This window comes from Camelus ferus, chromosome 13 (assembly GCF_009834535.1).
Source record: "Camelus ferus isolate YT-003-E chromosome 13, BCGSAC_Cfer_1.0, whole genome shotgun sequence".
In the NCBI taxonomy this organism is placed as follows: domain Eukaryota; kingdom Metazoa; phylum Chordata; class Mammalia; order Artiodactyla; family Camelidae; genus Camelus; species Camelus ferus.
In genome coordinates, this window is record NC_045708.1 from 28707644 (window position 1) to 28728519 (window position 20876).

A 20876-nucleotide genomic window follows, 5' to 3' on the forward strand; every position below is an offset into this window, starting at 1 on the left:
GCTGGGGAATACATTCATAAATAAACAATAGAAAAAGCCCCAACTCGTGGAGTTTGCACTCTAATGTGGGGAGACAGACAATCATGGTATGTAAAACAGATACTAAGTGATGATACATGTCTTAGAGAAAAAGGAGACTCCGAGGTGTTATGGGGGAGGGGAGGAAGGGAGTTGCGAATTTAAACAGGGTGCTCATAAAAAGGTGTCACTGAGAGTAACGTTTGAACAAAGACCTGGAAGAAGTGAGTGGGCGATCTGAGCAGGTAGTTTGGGGAAGAGTCCTCCAGGAGGAGGAAACAGCAGATGTAAAGGCCTTGATGTGGGAGTGAGCCTGGTGTGTTTGAGAAATACCTGGAGGCCAGAGTGGCTGGGTTGAGGTGTGCTCAGAAGAAATGGTGGGAGATAGTCAGAGGGGTAGGGATGCGGCAGAATTTGCAGGGCCTTGGAGGCCATTGGAGGAACTCAAGCTTTTACTAGACTGCAGTGGAAGCCCTCAGAGGGTTTTGGGCCAGGGAGTGACATGATCTGATTTAAATTTTAACAGGATCACCAGCTACTGTGTTGAGCAAGCATGCAAGCAGGGGATTGGTTGGGAGGCTCTTGAATGCTTCTGGCAGGAAGTAAAAATGGAGACTGGGATGGTAGTCTGGGAAGTGGTGGGAAGTGGTTGGATTCTGGAAGTATTTTGAAGGCTGAGCCAGCAGGATTTGCTGATGGATCAGATGTGGGGCTCCAGAGAAAAGGGGAAGTAGAGGATGCCTCTGGCATATTTAAAGCAACAGAAAGGATGGTTTTGCCAGTAACAGAAATGGGGAAGGGGGAAGGGAGATGGGGGATTTTGGAGGGGCAGAGCATTTGAACGTTTTGGACATGCAAAATTGAGGTGTATAGACATCTAAGTGGAGATGTTGTAGGCAGTTGGATAAATAAATTGAGTTAAGGAGAGAGATCTGGGCTAGGGATGCATTGATCGAATATAAAGCCCCAAAACTGAATGAGATCACAAGAGGAGTAAAAAAAAGATGTCATCTAAGGACCAACTCATGTGGTGCTCCGACTTCAGATGCTGGGGAGATGAGAAACCAGCCAAGGAATCTGAGTAGGACAGGATGATGAGCTAGAAGCCAAATTAGACAACTGTTTATTCCCATAAAAGAGGGCAAAAATACGGGATGGTAGCTGTAGGCAGAAGTGGGGTTGATAGATTTTATTTTTTAACATGATGAATGGGGATACCTGTTTCAAAGGGCTGTTGTAAGCATAGAATGAAATCATGTTTGCAGGGTGTTTAGCACAGTGGCTGATGATAATAAGAGCTCAGTAACTGGTTAATAATAATGATAATAATCATCAATAATGATATTAATAATTCACCATAATGGCTATGAAGTAAATAAGCACAAAAACCATAAGTGCCTAACCCCACTGGCAGCTGGGGTGAGAAGAGGATTGCTAGAGGACATAATCAAGGTGTGAAAGGGGAGTGGGAATCTCTAGACAAGGGCGAGGGGGTGGTATGCCGGGGACAGAGGTACAAAACCATGAGAACATGGGGAATTTAAGAATTATGAGAAGTTAGGAGTAAGAAATGAGACTGGAGAGGAAGGCAGGCTTGTCTGCCACAATAAAGCAAGTGGATGTTATCCTGAGTGATACAGTCATTCGTTTAGCTATTATGTATTAAGTCCCTGCTAAACACCATGCTTTGTTGTAGGCTCTGAAGGTACAGCAGGGCACAGGACAAAATCCTTTGCTTCATAGACCTTACTTTCCAATCCAGGGGAGAAAGAATAGCACTCATGGAATGAATGAATATTTGCTAAACAAGTGGGTGAAAAGGAGATTGACAAGGTTGGAGATGAATTTGCGATGAGGGCTGAAGGCAGGAGGAGTTAAAAGATGATGCAGATTTCAGGCCTGGGCACTTGGTAGATGGTAGAACTAGTTATGAGATAGGGGACCCTGAAGGAGCCAGTTAGGGGCAGGGAGTGATTTCAGTTTTGACTACAGTTTTGGGCAGGTTGAGTTTGAGGTGCTTATCAGAGAGGGAATGCAAAGGGGCAGAGGACACATTTTGCCTCAACCACTTGAGTTTAGTTGGTTGTGGCCTACGAACAGCGTGACAGAGGCTTATTGACCAAGGCAGCTGGCTGTGGGGCCCTTCACCGATGGAAGCCTTGCTTTATGGATAAGAAACCAGCCCACCATCTATCCTGGCGATATTTCTGCCCTTCCCAGGATCCTTTACAGCAGCCTCTCTACTGCTGCTCCACTGCTCTTGCCAGTGCCTACCTGGCAGAAGGCTTCTAAGCCCACCCAGTGCCATCATACTGATACCCGCTCTTGGCAGTGGAGGGAATTACCTGGATGCTCTGGGCCATCTTGGAAAATGCCTCAGTCACAACACTGACTGAGACCAACTCCCTTCCTTCCTGGTTTGGTGATTGGTGTGGTCTTCTTTGAGCATCCTGAATATATTATTCACTCACTTAGTAACTATTTTATTGAGTCCCTCCTATGTGCCAGGCACTGTTTTGAGTTTTGTGTTTTGTTTTTGAAACTTGTTTCCTAATTTTTCCCTTTTTCAAATGATTTTTTCCATATATATATATGGAAAAATACATATATATATGTGTGTGTGTATATATATATATATAGTATGTATGTCTATGTATGTGTGTGTTTCTGATAAAACATTTAAATTCTACCCTCTTAGCAAAATGAGCTGTAGTCACTTATGTTTTACATTAGATCCTTACCCACAAACAAGACCAAAGTTCCTCCCTTATGGAGCTTACGGGTTGTATGTTACATGTTGTATGTCGTATAGTGGGAAGTGCTGAGGAGAGACAGTAAAGCCCAAGCTGGGCATCAGTATTGGGTCAGGGATGAGGTAAATTTTGAGTGAAGACCTGACGTGAGGTCGCTGACCATGATATTTTGGAGAACATTCCAAGCAGAGAGTATAAATAGCATGTGTGGCACAGCGTGTCTGAGGAGCAGCTCAGGGGCCGGCGTGGCTGGAATGAAATGCACCAGGGTCCGAGGGGCACACAAGGTCAGAGAGGCTTCTGTAGACTTGTGGATCACGGCAGGGATGTGGGTGTTTCCCTAGTGAAGCACCCTCCAGAAGTGTCAGAAGGACTACCAGCCACTAGTCCCTAGGAGTCAGCCCCCTTTTGGTTCCTTCAAATGCCCGAGTCAGAAGGAATTAGGTGTAACTCCATATAAGATCTTTGAATCGTAATTCAGATCCTCCAGTGGACCTAGTCTCAGAGCAAGTCACGGAGAAGGACAGGAAAGAGGCCAGGGTCAGTGCATGAGGAAACCTCAAGGAATGGACTGGCTCTCCACGTGCGAGGTTTCAGGCACTAGGACAAGTGAAGTGACTTGGCCTCAGGAAGGGGAAGACCCCTCCGCACAGGGTATGAAATGCCTGAGAGCCTACTCGGGGCCCAGCCTTCAGCTGCCCCTGCAGCCCTCAGCCTCTTCCCCTCCACTGAGCCCCAGACTCTCTCTGCATTCCAAGGGCTCCCCCCGCAGCTACAGCAGCAGTGGGGCCTTCTGAGGAGGCTGGAATCCTGTGATTCAGGATTTGCCAGAGCACTGAGGGCAAAGCCTCCTCTTTAGCCCTCAGGGCTACTCTACCCTGTCCTTCTTGTCTGCCCTGGATTGGGGTGAGGGGGCTGAGATGTCACCAGTGGAGGGTGGGTGTGTGGTGTGTCTGTGTGTGTATGCTGGAGCAGCGGAGCCTATTGAAGGGAGTTCTCCGCCTCTGCTCCAGTATAGGTGGGGATGACAGCCAAGTTTAGGGTGAGGTGTAGGAGGGCCTAAGCTTCAGCAAATGCTGGAACCTCAAGCTGGAGTCCTGTGTCTCCAGGAGGGGCTGGAGCTGGCAGAATGCTTCATTTAGAGGAACAAATGCCCAAATCAATAAAGGAGCAGAGGGACTGGTTACTCCCTGAATTTCAAAAGCTCCCATCATTGCATGGGCCAGAGGCACCTGCCATGCCCTTCCCTGCTCCTGCTGCTTGGAGCAGCCTTGCTGGCCTACACAGCTATGAGACTGAGAGGTCCCAGAGGTACAGATCAGATCTGAGCCAGTCTCTCCTAGGTGTCCCCTCAGTGAAAGTGGCCTGAGTGAAGATCACTTCTGCTCTTATCATTCCAGATCCAGGTCTGGTTTTCTCACAGGCCTGGGAACCCCTGGAAGGTGAGAGCCAGGTCTTCCAATCTTGGCTGCCAGCTCCTGCCCCAGAGCCAGCACACAGCAGGTACCAATACTCACAGAGGACCTCCTTTGTGCCAGGCCTTGGCAAGACAGTGGGTGGGCTCTACTGGATAAACAAGGTGTGGATGAGTTCATGCCCACCTGTACAAAGGCTGAGAAGGGATCTGCTCAAAGTCACCCAGCAGGTCCCTGTCCTGACTCTACCTGCAGGTTCTTCCCACAGATGTTCCTCAAACATGCTGTGCCATCCTCTTGCTCGCAATCAGGATGTGCCCAGGAGGTACCCCACCCGGCACCCTCCCCTTCCAGAGCCCTTGACCATCCTGCCCAGGTAGTGGAGGCCCACCCCTAATCCATAAGAAATTAAGCCCAATACTCACCTGGTTTGTACCCAAGTTTGGGGCTTTTATTTACAGAAAGGCCTGGGTGGATCTAAGGGTTTGGTGAGAAAGGGTGATGCCAGAAAGGGAAGGGAGATGGGTGTTTAAATATTCAGATGGGACGAAGGCAGGGAGGAAGTAGTGGGCTGGCTTAAGGATGCCCACCTCAGGGCAGTCACCCAGTAAGCCCAGAGGATGAAAATGGGATCAGGCACCAGCAGAAACCTCAGTCCACTTGCCCCAAGCACAAGATGGCCAGCAGAGGATGGTGCAGATTAAGGAGACATTTGTTTTGGTGACATCCGACCGGTGATCTGGGAAGAAAGCCACCTATCCTCTTTGGAGATCAGACTCTCCAGTGATACTTGCCCTGTCTGTTGGCCTCACCTTTCCATGCCGATGCCCTCCCTTCCCTTCCCCTGTGTTTTAGAATTTCCTTTTCCTCAGGATTCCTGGGTCCCAGACAGAAGGTCCTAGGAAAGCTAGTTTCCTGGGCTGAGGGATGGGATGCATGTCCACCCAGAGGGGACCTAGTCCTTTCTCCCCAGGATGCCCACTGGGCTCTGTCTTGGCCTGATGCTCATGGCCCCTTGATGGATCCAGGCTCCGTGAGGCGGGCAGAGGCATAGGCTGAGGCTCCAAGGCAGGCTGCAGGCTCACAGAAGCCTGGCAGCCCCACAGGCCCTGGCAGGCCAGGTCGGCCTGCCTCTCCTGGGGCCCCTGGGGCCCCTCGATCTCCATCTTTGCCGTTGATTGCTTGGCCAGGCCGGCCAGGCAGTCCTGTGAAAGGGAGAAGGTCAAGACATCAGGGCTTCTCCTAAGTCTCGTTTTTCAGGTGGGGAAAATGAAGCCAAGGACACCACAGGAAGAAGGGACTCTGCCCCAGACACAGAAATTCTGAGAGAGTCATGTGGGATTACCCATTACCCACAACTCCCAAGCTGAGTCTGGGGAGAAAATACCCTTTCTTTTCCCTCCATGAAGCAGATTTTGGTGCAACCCAGGAAGTCCTCAGAATCCCAGCTGTCCAGGTCCCAGCCAGGCCCCACCCACAGGCTCCTGAGTGCTTCAGAAGGGGTGCAAACATTAGATGTGTGGTACTAAGTTGGCTGAGCATGAGGCCTCCATGGAAAAGACCCAGTTGTCTTTGAGTCATTAATCCCAGAGCTGGAGGACAGAGCTGCCACCAGGCAGGGCCAAGGTCTTACCTGGGATCCCTGGGGGCCCAGGCATCCCAGGATGCCCACGTCCGACTTCTCCTTGATCACCCTTCTCTCCACGCTTTCCTGCAGAGAAAGAAGGGAGCTTTCGTTTTTCAGAATGGGAAAATGTGTTTTTTTTTTTCCTGCTTGGCTTGCTATTTAATTTCTATTTCACATATGACACTTATTCCTGTTTTGTGCTAGCTTATAATAGAGGAAAGTTGAAAGCAACTGCAGAACTGGTTAAATAAAGGAAAGTCCAAAGGATGGAAGACTACAGCTGATAAAGTTCATTACAGGGAAGTGTAATAATAACAGTTGTCAGCATTTAGTATGTGCCAGCTCTATGTAGATTACCTCTAAATGTAATCCTCATGACAACTAGGAGGTTGTTGCTATTAATATCCCCATTTTATAGATAATAAATCTAAGGCCCAGGGAAATGAACAGGTAACTTGTTCAAGGGCTACGAGAAAGTGACAGAGTCTGGATTCATGCCTGTCTTGTGACTCAAGCCTGCCTGCTTTACTATTTTGTTAATCTGTCTCCCCACTTCTAGAGACATGGATGGATGTTTACGGGGTACCACTAAGTAAATTTAAAACAAAAACAGCCCCCCCAAATAAACCCTAAGCTATAAAATAGTACATTTATTTCCATCAGTTTGTTACTGAAAAAGCATGCCCAGGAGTTACAAATGGGGGGAAGTATCTGTACCTCATCCTGAGAAGGGGAATGATGAAAGATAAACAGGAGGCTGAGCAATCAGCCTATGTCACTGAGACCCCAGGGTACTGGCCTTGGCCAAATCGCCATTGCCTGGCTCCCACCACCACCACAGAACAGCACTCACCCTTGGGCCCCGTGTTGCCAATCTGACCCATGGCTCCCACGATGCCAGGAATGCCCCGAGGACCAGGGTGTCCATGGGGTCCCTGCTTGCCTGGATTCCCAGGAGGCCCGGGGGGTCCTGGGGGACCCATCATCCCGGTTGCACCCAGGGCTTCCCGCTTGCCACTCACAGCCATCTCTGCCAGTTGCTCTGGCGGGAAGAAGAGAGACAGAGACATCTAAGATAGGTGTCATCTCAGTAAAACTGGAAAAGAGAGAGCATCCTGGCCCCTGGCCCCTAGGTGTGCAGACAGAACAGCCTGCACCTAACCTCCTCCTTCCTCAGGCTGTTTTGCAGGTTTCAAAGGGCCAGAGAGGGCAGGATTGTATCTAAGGTCCCCAGCCCCCTGGAGGCAGAGCTGGAATGACCACCCAGGGCTCCAGACTCTCCAGCAAGGCCACTTGGAGAGGTTCCTGAAGGGTGGCTATGCCTTAACATTGTGAGGAGGGGTTGCTGCCCTCTCCCCTCACCTTGCAGCATCTTCAGGACCACATCCACGATGTGCTGGTCACTGGCATCTCGGCCCTGAAAGAAAAGAGAGCCTTTCAGGAAGAAGCCCCTGGTGGCCAGGGCTGACTGCTCCTGCTCCCATTTTCTCACCGGAAGTATTTTCAGCATTTGGCTGAAATCCTTCCTGCTGCACCTGATCCTCTCTGATCCTGGGGCTTGGAACCAGCCACAGGGAAGCCAGCTGCCTCTGAGAACTCCCAGCCTTTGGGGGATACGCAGCACTTATCCCTTTGGGGGATAACCAGAGAGATGTCCTACCTAGAAGACACCTCCCCTGGAGGCCAACTCACCGCCACGCCCTGTCTCCCGGGCTGTCCAGGCAAGCCTCGGTCTCCAACCAGTCCTCGAGGGCCGGGGAGGCCAGGGTAGCCCTGCACCCCTGGGGCGCCCGCATCGCCGCTGGGGCCGGGGTAGCCGGGTTCTCCGCGGACACCTTGCTGCAGGCGGGGTGGGTGCAGAGCAGGGGTGAGAGGATGCACGCGGCAGCGGCGGGGTTGGGGGTGGGGGTGGTGGGCGGGGGCACGAGAGCTGTGGGAGGATGTGGCGCGGCGGGGGGCGGGGGAGGGGTGCGCGCCTGGAGAGCCACAGGCCGGGTTCCAGGAGGCGGGAGAAGGGAAAGGCAGCGGCGCAGCGGCAGAACTCACCTGTCCCTTGGGTCCCGGCTCTCCGGACTCACCCTACAGGCACAAAGGACTGCGGTCACGAGCGGTGGGGTTCCAGAGGCCCCCAGCAGCTCCCCGCGCTGCCCTGCGCACCCCCCTCACCTTCTCGCCTTTCTCTCCTGGGAGGCCTGCCACCCCTGGGTCACCCTGAAAATTGAGAACCAGTCAGACCGCAGTGGCCCCGCGTGGAGTGCAGGGGCGAGGCGACCGCCCTGGGCTGTGACACCCCGCCCCCCCACCGGGGCGCTGGCACTCACCGCTCCGCCGCGGGGCCCGGTCTTCCCTGGGGAGCCCTGGAGAAAGCGAGGGGGGGGATCGGTGAGCTTTCCTCCAGGAAAGGCTGGGTCCACAGGGTTCCCCAGCCCCGGCTCCTGGCCACGCCCCCTCTGCAGCTCCGCCTCACCGCCCCCCAACCCTCTGGGACCCTCAGAGAGTAGTTTTTCCCGAGATTTGCGGTGCTCAAGGATTTCACTGCTCCACCGACCCCTCCCCCAGGGTCTTAGGGTCTTCTTTCCTAGTATTTTTCAGCCGGGTTGGGTACCTTGTCTCCCTTGATGCCTGGCAAGCCTTGAGGCCCTGGAATTCCAGGGGGGCCCTGTTCTCCCTTGGGGCCCTGAGGAGAAAAGAAACCAGAGGAGTAAATCAGGTGAGGTGCCCAGACACGCTCTCCACTGCCCATCTCAGCCATCCCGCACTTACCTGCTGGCCTTGAGGGCCTGGCTGCCCCACTGGCCCCCTCTCGCCGTGGTCGCCCTGAAATGGAAAGAGAGGGTCACACCTAAGCTATCAGCAGGGACAGCCTCTCCCTGCCAGATCCCAGACCCTGGGTGGTCAGGGTGCCCTCCATTCCTGCTGTCACCAGCATGGAGGTCCTTGTCTCCACTTCACAGACAGGCAAACTGAAGCCCTGGCTGGGGAGGCCTCACACAGGCTGGCAGGACTGGGCAGGTGCTGGAGCCGTGAGAGGACCCAGATCCTGGGGCCAGCTGTGCCAGTCCTCCCTGGAGGCTGCTGTGCCAGGCCCTTACCTTCTGCCCCATGATGCCCTGGGGACCGATTTCTCCTCGAGGCCCTGGCTCTCCCTGGGGGACAGAGAAACTGGAGGTGAGCAGAAGCCTGGTGGATCCCTCCTTTCCACACCTGGCCAACCCCTACCCACCCTTGGGGCTCAGCGAATTTGCTTCATCAGGAAAAATTTCCTTTCCTTCCTGTTCTTTGGGTCTCTGTACTTTTCCTTCATAGGACCCACTACAATTGTAGCCATCATGTAATCACTTATTTAATGTCTGTCTCTCCCACAAACCTGTAAACTCCATGTGAGTAAGAGACCATCTATCTCAGTGTCTTGCACAGTTGCAGATATTTGGTGACTGTCTATGGAATGAATGAATGACTCTGCCTGCTGGATTCTCAGCCCCAGTCAGCTGGGCCATCTGGAGAGGTCACACTCCAGGACAGAAGCAGTCCCCACCCTCTCTGCATTGTACATAGGGAAATGGGGGCCCAGAGAGAGAAGGGAGCTTCCCTGGACAGTGGGTTAGTGGCAGAGTCCTGACTGGCACTGCTGGCACCCTGGGGTAGGGCTCTGCCCCACAGTCTCACCCAGACCCCATACGCCCCGAGGGCAGGGTCCTCAGGCCTGGGGGTGGGGTGGGGAGAGCAAAGCAAGAGCCCTTGTGTCAGAGGAGGGGGTGCTTACCTCCTTCCCGGGGGGACCAGAGACTCCCGGGAAGCCCTGCTGGCCTGGCTCACCCTGCAGGAAAACACAGTTCTAAGGTTCAGTCTGTGTAGCCCAGTCAAGCCCTTGGCCTTGGAGAAGCCCAGTGAACCCTAAACAGATTCTGGAACCAAATGAGTTGGGGAGGGGAGAGGGTTCTTGGTCAGGTCCTCTGGACTCCACTGATTTTCCTGTTTTTCTCCTCTGGACTTGCAGTCATGCCATCCTGTCTCCTGAGCCGGGATGAGGGGTTTGGGGAGGAGGCAGGAGGGAGATGTTTAGGCCCAAGGGACTTGTGTCTAGGCAGAGTTGCTGAGGCCCAGGTCTTGCCATCTTTAAGCCAAGCCATGGCCCCGGTCCCTGTCCCCAGGCTTCCTTTCTCAGATGAAACCAACTTCAGCTTGGGGTCACCTCACCTTGTCTCCAGGGCCTCCTTTTGTTCCAGGCTGACCCGGCACACCCTGTAGAAGGAAGTTGACATCAGTTTCTCCCCTGGCAGGGGGCAGTCCTGTGTATTTGCTTCTTGGCCTCCTAGATTCCTCCTCCACCTTGGAGGGGCTAAACAGCAGAAGGCCCAGCCGTAGCATCAGGATCTTGACAGTGCCCAGCCCCCAATCCCTGGTGCGAGAGGAGTGGGTACAGAGGGGCCTGCCTACCAGGGCCTGTGGCCCACGGGGAGAAGAGCACACGTGAGTGCACACAGGAGCACAGTCTGCACATGGACATGTTAGCAGGCCTCGGCCTGAGCACCCCTGGCAGGGAGGGATGGGGGTGCCTGGGAGGTGTGGGATTGGGGTGGGTCTGAATGGTGAGATGGCAGAGATGGGAAGGGCATTCCAAACAGAGGGACCAGCAAAGGCCTGAAGGAGTGGAGGTTGAAAAGCCAAGGCAGTGTTGAGAAGGGAGAGGACGTAGAGGACAGTGGCTGATGAGGCAGCAGGGATGGGCTGGGCTCAGATTATGGTGGTCCTTGGATGCTAAGATGAGCTGTTAGAACAAGGAGTGTAGCTGTCCTGTTCATAACTGTTTCCCTGCCACTTACTGTACCTCAGTAACTCTACTGAATGACCGGACAGAATGACTTTTCCCACGGGGAGGCAGTGGCGGGCCATGGAAGGCACTTTAGCAGGGAAATGGTCAGATTCTACTTAGCCAATGTGGAGGACTGGATTGGCCAAAGAGAAGGCTGGAGCAACTGTCAAAGGCAGAGATGGTGAAGAGGCCTGGGCTGGGTGGGGACAAGGACTAGAGCCCTGGGTGTGTGATATCGATCTCATCAGCCAGTCACACCACCTTTGGGAGGTGGGAGACAGAGTGCCTGGCGTCTCGGCAGAAAATAAGCAACTTGTCTTGTGGCAGCCCCCAGGGCTCCACCCCATACTCACCGCTAGGCCCTGGTGGCCTGGGTTTCCTGGCCGCCCTGCCTGTCCTGCACTGCCCTGCAACAGACAGAGACCCAGAGGCACAAATGAGAGCCCCAGCCAGAGGGTCCCTGGCTCTCACTCAAGTGTGGGCAGGGAAACTGAGGCCCAGAGGCAAGAAGGAACGTGTCAATGACATGCCTGAGGATTCTAGGCTCCTAGGCTCCAGGATCAGTGTGGTGGGTTTCAGAGCTTCAGCTGGGAGAAGCCCTGACCCTTGTCCCAAATCTACCAGCAGTCCCCACTCCTACCTTCATGCCAGGTGTGCCTGGGGTCCCGTCCTTGCCATCAATGCCTGGGGGGCCCTGCTCAGGAGGAAAGTTGAAGGGAGATTCACAATGGGGAGACCTGGAGTCAGGCCACCCACCCATGTCTTTCTGTGACAGCAGCAGTATGCAGGTAGGAAGTGGATCTGGTCATCCTGGGAAGCCCCACCAGCCAACTGGGGAAGGGGAGTGGAAGTGGGAAGGGGATTTCAGGGGATGGACCACAGTCCTTCCTTTGTGTGGGTGGCAAGTGTCCCAGATTGCCTCAAGCTTCCCAAACCTCTCCTACAGGTGGAAAACTAAGGCACAGAAAGAGGGCATTTCCTGAAGCAACAGAGCCAGCCCACCGGCAACAGAGTTCAGCCTAGAATTTTAGGCTCCTCATCCTCTGGAGGCTTGGAGAGCTGCCTGGACCCTGCCCTCAGTCTACTTACGGTTGCTCCCTTTGGGCCTGTTATTCCCTGGGGTCCTCGAACACCTTGGCTGCCCTGCAAAGGAGATAGACATCAGGTCACCTTTAGGAGGATGAACCCTGTCTGACTGTTCAGAGAAGGGGACAGCTGAGAACAGTGACCTCTGGATCCTAGCGTCCCTGTAGCACAGGCCATGCTGTGCAGGGGCTGGAAGAGAGATCCCTGGACCCAGGGGAAGGGATTAGGGGTCAGCACCAAGCAGACCTAGCAGGAGTGGCAGCAGGACCCACGGTAGGGGGAGCCAGCATCACTGAGACCCACCAAGGCACTGAGCGACACTTAAATGCAAAGAAACACAACCACCAAATACAATGTGTGGACCTGGTTTGAGTCTTGATTCGAACAAGAACCCTGAAAAGACATTTTTGAGATCACTGGGGAAAACTGAACACAGACTGATGACTAGGTGATGTTCGGGAAGAAATGATAATTTTGTTGGTGTGATCGTGGTATTGTGATTATGTGAGGAAACAGTCCTTATTTTTGAGGGATACGTACAGAAAAGTGAAAGGGATACAAGGACGTAACATTAAGAATTTGCTTGAAAATATCAAGCAAAGCAATAAAGGGAAGGAAGGAAGGGAGAAAGAAGAAGGATGAAGTAAGTGTGGCAAAATGTTTATTTGGGGAGACGGGTACATAGGGCACTATACCATTCTCTCTCCTTTTGTGTAAATTTAGAAACTTGCATAATAAAAAACTAAGTAAATAACTAACTTTACTTTCTGCTCAATATTTCTGTAAACTCAAAACTGCTCAAAAAAAATAAAGGCTATTAATTCAAAAAAAAAGAATTAAGAGAACTGGGATGTGGACCAAATCCCATTAGCCCCATGACTGATTTGCTGGAATTTCATTGTCTGGCCCCAGTGACCGTGGGACTGGATTCCACGGTTCTCCCGAAGTCTGAATTTGATCAGCAACAGGCTGAGCTTGGAGGGGGCCGGGGAGGAGGTGGTGCTGGTGGGGCTGACTGGGCTCTGGGCACAGACGTGCCTCCCGACCGCACACAGACACAGAGTAATGCACATGCGTGCACACACACGTGCACATATGCACGTGCATGTGAGCCTGGGGTGGAGCTGAGTCCACCCAGTTCTCCCCAGGGGCCCTGACTGGACGGGGGTGCCGTAGGACTCACCACATCACCCTTCTCCCCGGCTCGGCCTGGTGGCCCCCGAGGACCTTCTTCACCCTGGTCAGAAGGACAAACAGAAGTCCAGGTTACAAGGACAAGGGGGAGCCGCACCTCTCTGTAGCCCTAGGAGCTGCCATCCAGAGGAGGTGAGCGTGGGAGGTGAGCAGAAGCAGACTCACCGGTGACCCGGGAGCGCCGATGGAGCCCACCATGCCTTTGTACCCGTGAGGACCCTGGGGAGAGGAGAGGTCGAGGGTCAGTCCTGGCTGGACCCCAAGGCCCAGAGGACTGGTCACGGCAGCTCTTGTAGCACACCCCCAGACCCACTCACCGTCTCTCCTTTGGGTCCCTCCATGCCCGGATAGCCCCTGATGCCCTGAGGACCCTGTAGAGACAGAAGAATGACAGCGATGGCAGCTATAAGGCCCACTTTGTGACACCTTCGCTGATCCCCACCCAGTCTTCACAATGCTCCCCTGAGGCAGCCACAGAGTCCCTGTCACAGATGGACACTGAGGCTTAGGGATGAGGAGGGACTCACCAGGGTCACTCAAAGGGACAGTATCAGAATCTGGGCCTCAGCTGAGCCTTCTGGCTGCAACCATGGTTCCTTCCCCCAGTTTCTCACAGTCAGCCTCAGCCTCCCTCCCGACCCAGAGACATGCCAGCTGGACACAGGCGCCTCTTTCACAAGTTAGAGGCCAGAGCAGGGAAATGACTCCACTAAGTTCGCCTAGGAAAGGAGAGGAGGGCCCCAGGGAAAGTGCTTCTTACCGGCGGTCCAGGGATGCCTTGCTCTCCAGAGGCACCCACATCTCCCTTGGGACCCTAAGGGGCAGGAAGAACTAATCAGACAGGCAGGCAGATGCAGAGGCAAATATACAGACAACTAAAGACACTCTCCTGTTCGCAGCAAAAGCAGACAGGAAGGCTCCCTAGAACCCAATGCAGACCCATGTGTCAGAAATGGAGGCCCAGCAAGAAGGGACTTGCACAGAGACTCGCTGACGTAGAACCTAGGCCTCCTGTCTCCCAGCTGAAGGCTCTGTCCCCAGAGACCCACAGGGGAAGGGGAAGGGAGAAGGATGCCAGGAGGCCCTTGGCCACACACCCCCTCCTATGGCACTCAGTCTTCAGACTCACTGGCTTCCCCTGGCGGCCGGAATCTCCCAGAAGCCCACGTTTGCCGGGATGCCCCTGCCAGGAAGGAGAGAGCTCAGTGTAGTTCCCCCTCCTACAGCCTTCTCCACCCCTACCAAGACTACGGCCAAGAAACTCACCTTCACTCCCTGCAGTCCTGGGGGGCCTTTCACTCCCGCTGGACAGTTGGTTGGACACTGGAAAGAAAATCCCGCAAGGCTCCGGGGTCACTGGCCTGCCCCAGGCCAAGCGGGTGGTGCTCCCACATCTTGCCGACTCCTGATCCTTCCTCCCACTGCACCTGGCTGAACCTCACTGCCGCAGCCCCTTCCCGTTTCCCATTTCCTACCTCTGTGACCTAACCTATCTCCTCGCCCGCCCCTCTCAAGATGACCCGCCTCTTCCACAGATCAGCCCCGCCCAGGCCCCCCCACTTCTCACCAGGAAATCCGCGCTGCCTTCCAGGCCCTGGATGGTTCCTGGGCGGCCCTGAGAAAAGAAGTGTGGCGATGGAGTCTGATCTGAATCGTCCTCACCCCAGGCTTGTGCCAAGGACCCTTGTCCTTCCCCAGCCACACAGCGCCATGTGGGAGGTCTTAGGACACTTACCGGTTTCCCAGGGGGCCCCGGGGGCCCTGCCGGTCCCTCTGGTCCAGGATCCCCCTGGAAGCAAGAGAGGCCCAAATCATACCCTTGCCCAGCCCTGCCTAGGTCACCCCTGCCCCCTCCTCCAGTTCCTGCTACTGTCCTGTCCACTCTGCCCTCCAGGTCACCTCCTGAGATCTGGGATCTGGGGGAGATCAAAGCCTGATTGGCAGAGGATGGCCCCACCCCTTGGCCTCCCTGAAAGACCTACCACAGGGTGGGCTCAGCAGGAGGGGTTTCTGCCCCAGACCTGGAGGAGCTCCCTGGTGGCCAGAAGCAGGCCCAGGAACTCCTGGAGAGATACTCAGCTCACCAGCCTGAAGGCAGAGGGCAGGAGGCGGATGAGCAGAGCGGTGGCTGGGGCTCACCTTGGGGCCTGTGATTCCAATCTCACCAGGGAGGCCAACAGGTCCAGGTGGTCCCTAGGAACAGAGATGTCACTGGCTAGGATGCCTCAGAGGGTTGGTTAGCCCAGCCCTGGCACAAAGGTAGGAGCAGGTACCCAGAGCCCCGTCCCCACTTTCACTTTGTGACCAACCCCAGGGAAGCTGACAGATTAGGGCTTTTATGGACCAGAGAATTCCAGAGCCAGTGGATAAGCCCAGAGTTCTCAGGTAAGTCTGCGCATTTCCAACCCCATCACAGTATGCTGACCCCTCCCTATTATGGCCAGTCCTCTGGAAGTCCTTTTGTGTCCTCCTTCCCTGAGAGTCCCAGAGACCCTGCCCCATCCCTGAGGACTTACAGGAGGTCCGGTGAAGCCAGGGCCCTGGAACAGAAGGAAAGATTGGGTTCAGGGTTCCTTTGGCAAGTCCCCTCTACCCACAAAGGGTCCCTCAAAGTCCTTGCAGGTTATACTCACCGGCAGGCCAGGGGGACCCGGGAGCCCAGGCTGGCCCTGTAAAAGCAATGGGAGAGGCTCAGAGGCTGGGGTCTCCTGGGTCTCTGCTCCTCTCTGCCACAGCCCCTCCCAAACTCTGGCCCTAGATTTCCCATCCTGAGTCCCTAGCAAGCCACTAACCTTGACTCCAGGGATGCCTGTGGGACCAAGCTCCCCCTTGGCTCCAGTTAGACCCTGGGGAAGAAAGAAAAGGTACAACCGTGGGGTCCAGAGGTCTCTTCTGGGTGGGCCCAGGCTGTCTGTCAGCACACTCCATGAAGGCCTGAGGGTCTCAACACCTCACTTTCTTTTCTCCCACTTCCCACACTAGCTCTGGGAAGTGGGCAGGTAGAATGTTATCTTCTTTTGAGATATGAGAAACCAAGGCCCAAAGATTTGTCAGCCCAGACCTCACGCCTCCCAGTCTAGGAGTTCTAGAAGAGCTAGACATAAGCCTGGATTAACCATTTTCTTGATGTCTGCCCTTGACAACTTTTTCTGAGCCTTAGTCTTCTCATCTGCAAAATGGGCTAATAATCATGCGTTGTGCCCCACCCCCACCCCCCAGGTGGATGTGAGAACTGATGAAAGGCAATGTGCTTTGTAATCTTCTCAGGGCTTGGACGAGTTGCAAGGGCCTTGGTGGCTGGTCACCCTGTGGGCATCTCTTGAGCCAGTAGAGCAAAGGCAACTCATGGGGGCCTCTTCTTCCCCCCATCTTTTAGGGACTAACCCAAGTGTATCCCCCAACCAGATGATTGTCCTAATTCCCCCGGCTGTGTCCAGGAGCCTGTGATCTTGGGGCCCCTGGAAGCTCCACGGTATTAGTAAAATGATGTTCTGCTCCTGAGCTGCACCTGGGACTAAAGGGCCAGGGGGGTCAGGGGAGAAGGGAAAAGAGGAGGAAAGGAGAGGGCACATAAGAACAGCTCTGCCCAGACTATTCAGTTTGATATTAGGAGGCCAGAAATGTAAGGCTAAATTCTGGCTACTACTGCCCCATTTGCTCATGAATCAATACTTTAGGGGTGAGTGTGAGATCACAAGTCATCTGAAGGTGAGGGGGGCTCACAGCTGTAGCGTCTCCATCCTGCTTTGAACAGAAGATCAGAGAAGATGCCAGAACTGGGTTCTGGAAGTCAGGGGGTGGAGCCCTAACCTGCCCTACTGGACACCCAGGTGGGTACTCACATCAATCCCGGGCTTCCCATCCGGCCCATCTGGCCCTGCTTTGCCTGGTTCTCCCTTAGGTCCCTTGAAAACAGAGGTGGAGCAAATATTAGCCACAGGAGTGCAAGACATAGAAGGGTCAAGGGTCAAAGGTCAAAGAGGAAAAAGCACTCACCGGAGGGCCAGCTTTCCCAGGGGGCCCCTTGTCACCCTGCAAGATACAAGTTGGTAAGACAGCAGCTGTGGCTTGTGCTACCCCAGACAGGCACACAAGCCCTGACTGGCCCACCCCACATGCCCCTCCCCTCACTCTCTTCTCTTCTGTCCTGGGTCCCCTCAGCCTTGCACTTTTTAGGAAAACAGCTCCCTTTCCCTCAAAAAAAAAAAAAAACAAAACCCAAACAAACAAACAAAACACAGGTGGATTGAGACCAACCCCAGGCAGGCTGGAGAGGGTGATACCAGCAGGCCTGGGTTCTAGACACACCAGTGTCGGTAAGATGCCCATTATGAGACCTGCACACGCGGCTGTGGGCTCTGAGTTACCTCAGAGAGCGGGTGCCTCTTGGATTTGAGCAAGTGTGGGAAGAAACTTGGGGCTTTTAGAAAAACACAAAGGAGAGGTGAGCGAAGGGGAGGGGCAGCAGCTGTCTTCTGAATTGGGGTCAGGAAAACGAGAGATGGGGCAGGGGCAAGGACCAAGGGGACAGATTCAATCTGTCCCCAAGGCAGGAAGGACCACTTTCCCCTGTGACAAAGGACCCTCGGTGGAGGACAGACAGGGCCTGTGCAGTCACTTTCAGCCCTAAGAGAGGCCTCCAGGCATTTCAAAGCCTGCGGCAGCCAGAGAGCCTGGCAGGAGCCCAGCGCCCTGTGTCTGGAGGGTTGGGGGCACCAAGTTGAATAGAAGGCTGTCCAGATGGGTAAACATGGGGCTGACCTCCTGGGGGACTGTCCAGAATGAGATATTTAACCCTCACCACGGTAGGGAGAACAGAGAACAAGCCCAGCTGGTTCTAAATCGGGGAGAAAACTGCAAAGAGAAGAGACACGGGTCTGACCTCAGCTGGTCAGCGGTCTGGCAAGGCTCCCAACTACCCTGAAGAAGCATCCAGAAGTGCCAGGGGCAGAACGAGGGGTTAAGGCGTCATCTGCCCCAAAAAGAAAGGAGGAGGGACGGGGGATAAGGAATCACTGTGAGCTGTGGCGGGCAGACGCAACAGCAGCTCCTTGTCCGCCGGCGGCTATAACGGGCTCTGCATCTCGGGTGCTGGTTTGAGGTTTTTGTGGAACAAACGGGCTCCTTGTGGTGCGGGCCGGCGCCGCCTACTGGCAGCAGGGGGCACTGCATCTCCAGACATCAACCCCACGGCCGCCACCCCCCTACCACTCCCAGAGCTCACAAAGTTCCCCTTTGTCCGCATCCTCCCTCCCCTCCCTCCCCCTCCCTCCCCCCTCCCGTCCCAGGTTAGAGACTCACGTCGATTCCATCGGATCCCGGCACTCCTGGCGGCCCCGGGGGGCCCGGAGGCCCCGGCTCTCCTGGCGGACCTCTCTGAAAACACACACAGGGGTACAGCCCTCAGTGCAGGGAACACTGCGTCCAGAGGTGCACCTCCCCCTGGGGAAAAGGAGCTCCTCAGGGAGTTGTGAACTCCCGTTATTGAGATTCCACTGTGTACCAGATATTGTGTACCGTTACATATAGTATCTTACTGAGTGCTCCGAAAACGAACGAGCCCCAGTTTGCAGTTGAGGACACAGGTTCAAAATATTAAGGGGTTCATGATCGCAGGAAGTAAGTGGTGGAGCCAGAATCCTGTCCTATGTCTGCCCACCAGCTTTCAATGTACCGTACTGCCCTTGCGCTGTCGTGGTGGGAATAAATGGAGATGCTGATGGCTCAAATAAGTAACAGATGGTAAGCAAGATGGGGCCTAGAGACGCTTGGTCCTCAATGAACGGTTGCTCGGATTACTTTTAGATGAACTGATATTGAAGGTGAGTAGGTATCCCTTCCTCTCCCCTTGGTGCATGTAAAGACCGAAGGGAAAGTGGGGGAGGCGAAGAGAGACGGGGAATTGGAGGGTGGGGACCTAGGGAGGAAGCCTATTCTCTCCTCCCGCTCAACACCCAGCTCTCCCAGCGCCGCTCTGCCGTCCTCCCTTGGGTGGTCTTCTTTCCGGGGCCGTCTGAGGCCCAGGCAGGGGTCCCGCGCTTGCGAGGTGCCTCCCCTAGCCAAGAAGTGCCAGACTGGCGCCAGGTAGGCGAGCTGCTAACCACACAGACGGCCCCTGCGCCCTGTCCCTCTACACCCGCATCCCGTTAGGCCCCCTGCCCCCAGCCCGCCCTCGTAAGTGAGAAGCCGGCGCGCGAGCCCGGCGGAGAGGCTGCAGTCGAGCGGGAGCCGCGTCAGGCTGGAGCCGGCGCCCCCTGGGAGGCGGCGGGGGCGGAGGCTCCGGAGCCCCGTGAATGGGCACCATTGTCTCCCCCGCCACCTGGGCTCTCCGGGCTGCCAGGACCCGGCGCCAGCTCCTGCCCCACGCTGCCTGTCCCAGGCTGGGCCGAGCATCTCGGGACAGGGTCCCCCTGGCTCCCCGGCTCATCCATCTCCTTTCGCGGTGCCGGGATACATCCCATTTGTGTCTCATCTGAGGGGACTTGCGCCACGGGATTGTCAGAGGCTGCCCTTCGGGCTAGGGAGTGTCAATAGAGGGTGGGGGACAGGAAGGAGCACTTCACCAGACCCCAGGATCCTGAACCCCGGACCCCAGCGCGGGAGTGGCCGCGGGACTTACGATCTGGGCCAGGGCGAGCCCGAGCACCTGCAGGAGAACCAGGAGGCTGAGGGGGGCAGTCACAGAGGCCATGGCGGGCAGCGGGTTCGAGGAGGACGGGTGCCGGCTCCACGCACGCACCGACGGCTGAGTCTCCCGGCGCCGCGGCAGAGGCTGCTCTCGGACGGGGCGGTCCCGGCCTCCTCAATATGCGGGGGGCGGGGCGGGGGGCCCGCGGGGTTTGTCACCTGAGAGGACCCGGGGATGGAGGCTGGGTCCCTCGGCCCAGCTCCGCCCCGCTCCGTCCAGCGGCCAGCACCCACCCTCCACCCTCCATCCTCGCCCGGTGCTTCCCGGAGGCTCCGGCCAGGTAGTCTGAGGAGCGACCGGGGTGCGGGACGGAGACCAAGGTCCGGGTGCTCTATAAGGAGACCGAGAGCCGTCCGAAGTCCCTGTCCAGCCTGATCTCCAGGGCCCAACCTCCTCCCCCATACCCGCAGCAAGCGCCCCGTCACTTGCTTCAAGTTCTCAGTCACTTCTGCTTGTGAACCCTGGCCTGGGTCAGTTCGCTCTCCTCCAGGGCCCAGGCTTGGCTCAGGTTCTTCAGACGTTGTGGCAGGCTCTGCCCAGCTCCCCACCCTCCTCCTTCCTCTCCACATACCATCAGGCCTCTTCCACATTAAAACATACCAAAAACCCTTCCTGCATCAGCCATCCTGTGAATACCCCTTCCGCCTCCTCCCTCTGGCTTCCCTGCTAACACTAGCCAGGTTGTCTGCACCCCAGTTCTAAACTTCTGTGTCTCCCTCTCCCTGCTTCTGCCCCAGCTGAGAGACCAGTCTCCTGGAGGTCACCAGTGAGGCTTAACCCCTCCTGAGTCCTCCAGTCAGGAAGCTGTTGGCACCTGGGTCTGCCTTGGCCATTCTGTCCTTGAAATCTTCCCCGTCCAGCCATCCACCACCCAGCCCTTCTACTGCTTTTTCTTCTCTGCAGCTCCCTTAAGCACCAAAGTCTATAAGACTGGCCATCTCTCTCACTCCAGGTGATCTCCTCTGTGTTCATGGAAACAACCACCACCTTATTTACCAGAGTTTCCAAAACCACCTGTCCAGTTATAGCCTCTCTCCAGAGTCTCTTACCTTCCCTTTCATTCAATTCAGCAACGTTGATAAAGGGCTTTGGAATCTGACTCCATCACTAACTGTAAGTTTGACCATAGGACCTAAATCCATATGAAGCTTCTGTTTGCTCATCTGTAAAAGGGGATAAGAATAGTCCTTATCTTACAGGGTTTTTGTGATGATGGAATGGGATAATGCATAAGAAGTACCTGACCTAGCAGCAGCACATAGTAGGTGCTTCATACATTTCA

The 20876-nt window shown here is 55.2% G+C and overlaps 1 protein-coding gene across 2 annotated transcripts; it reads right to left on the reverse strand.

Moving 5' to 3' along the window:
- Positions 1-4612: 4612 nt before the first annotated feature.
- Positions 4613-19723, reverse strand: COL9A2 (collagen type IX alpha 2 chain). Of its 2 annotated transcripts, none has more exons than XM_032493930.1 (32): positions 19526-19723; positions 18208-18282; positions 16903-16938; positions 16749-16811; positions 15699-15752; positions 15540-15575; positions 15423-15446; positions 15046-15099; positions 14642-14695; positions 14474-14521; positions 14173-14229; positions 14036-14089; positions 13667-13720; positions 13224-13277; positions 13072-13125; positions 12896-12949; positions 11716-11769; positions 11267-11320; positions 10980-11033; positions 10011-10055; positions 9577-9630; positions 8906-8959; positions 8577-8630; positions 8419-8490; positions 8135-8170; positions 7980-8024; positions 7860-7892; positions 7506-7652; positions 7176-7230; positions 6667-6855; positions 5820-5897; positions 4613-5391 (listed from the first exon to the last, which is right to left on the reverse strand). In XM_032493930.1, exons 1-32 carry the CDS (start codon positions 19595-19597, stop codon positions 5192-5194), a joined length of 2067 nt encoding a protein of 688 aa, XP_032349821.1. In that variant the 5' UTR covers positions 19598-19723; the 3' UTR covers positions 4613-5191. The 2 variants fall into 2 exon arrangements, with proteins under 2 accessions (XP_032349821.1, XP_032349822.1); XM_032493931.1 differs by having other exon boundaries at positions 19553-19722.
- Positions 19724-20876: the final 1153 nt, after the last annotated feature.

Excerpts from the sequence above, each read along its gene's own strand:
- COL9A2 (XM_032493930.1), bottom strand. The coding sequence starts at position 19,597 with ATGGCCTCTGTGACTGCCCCCCTCAGCCTCCTGGTTCTCCTGCAGGTG. Across the intron at positions 8,960-9,576 it reads CTGGTCCCCCCGGGAAGGAG|GGAGAGCCAGGGCCTCGAGG; the intron begins GTAAGCACCCCC and ends TCTGTCCCCCAG. Across the intron at positions 8,631-8,905 it reads AGGGCATCATGGGGCAGAAG|GGCGACCACGGCGAGAGGGG; the intron begins GTAAGGGCCTGG and ends TTTCCATTTCAG.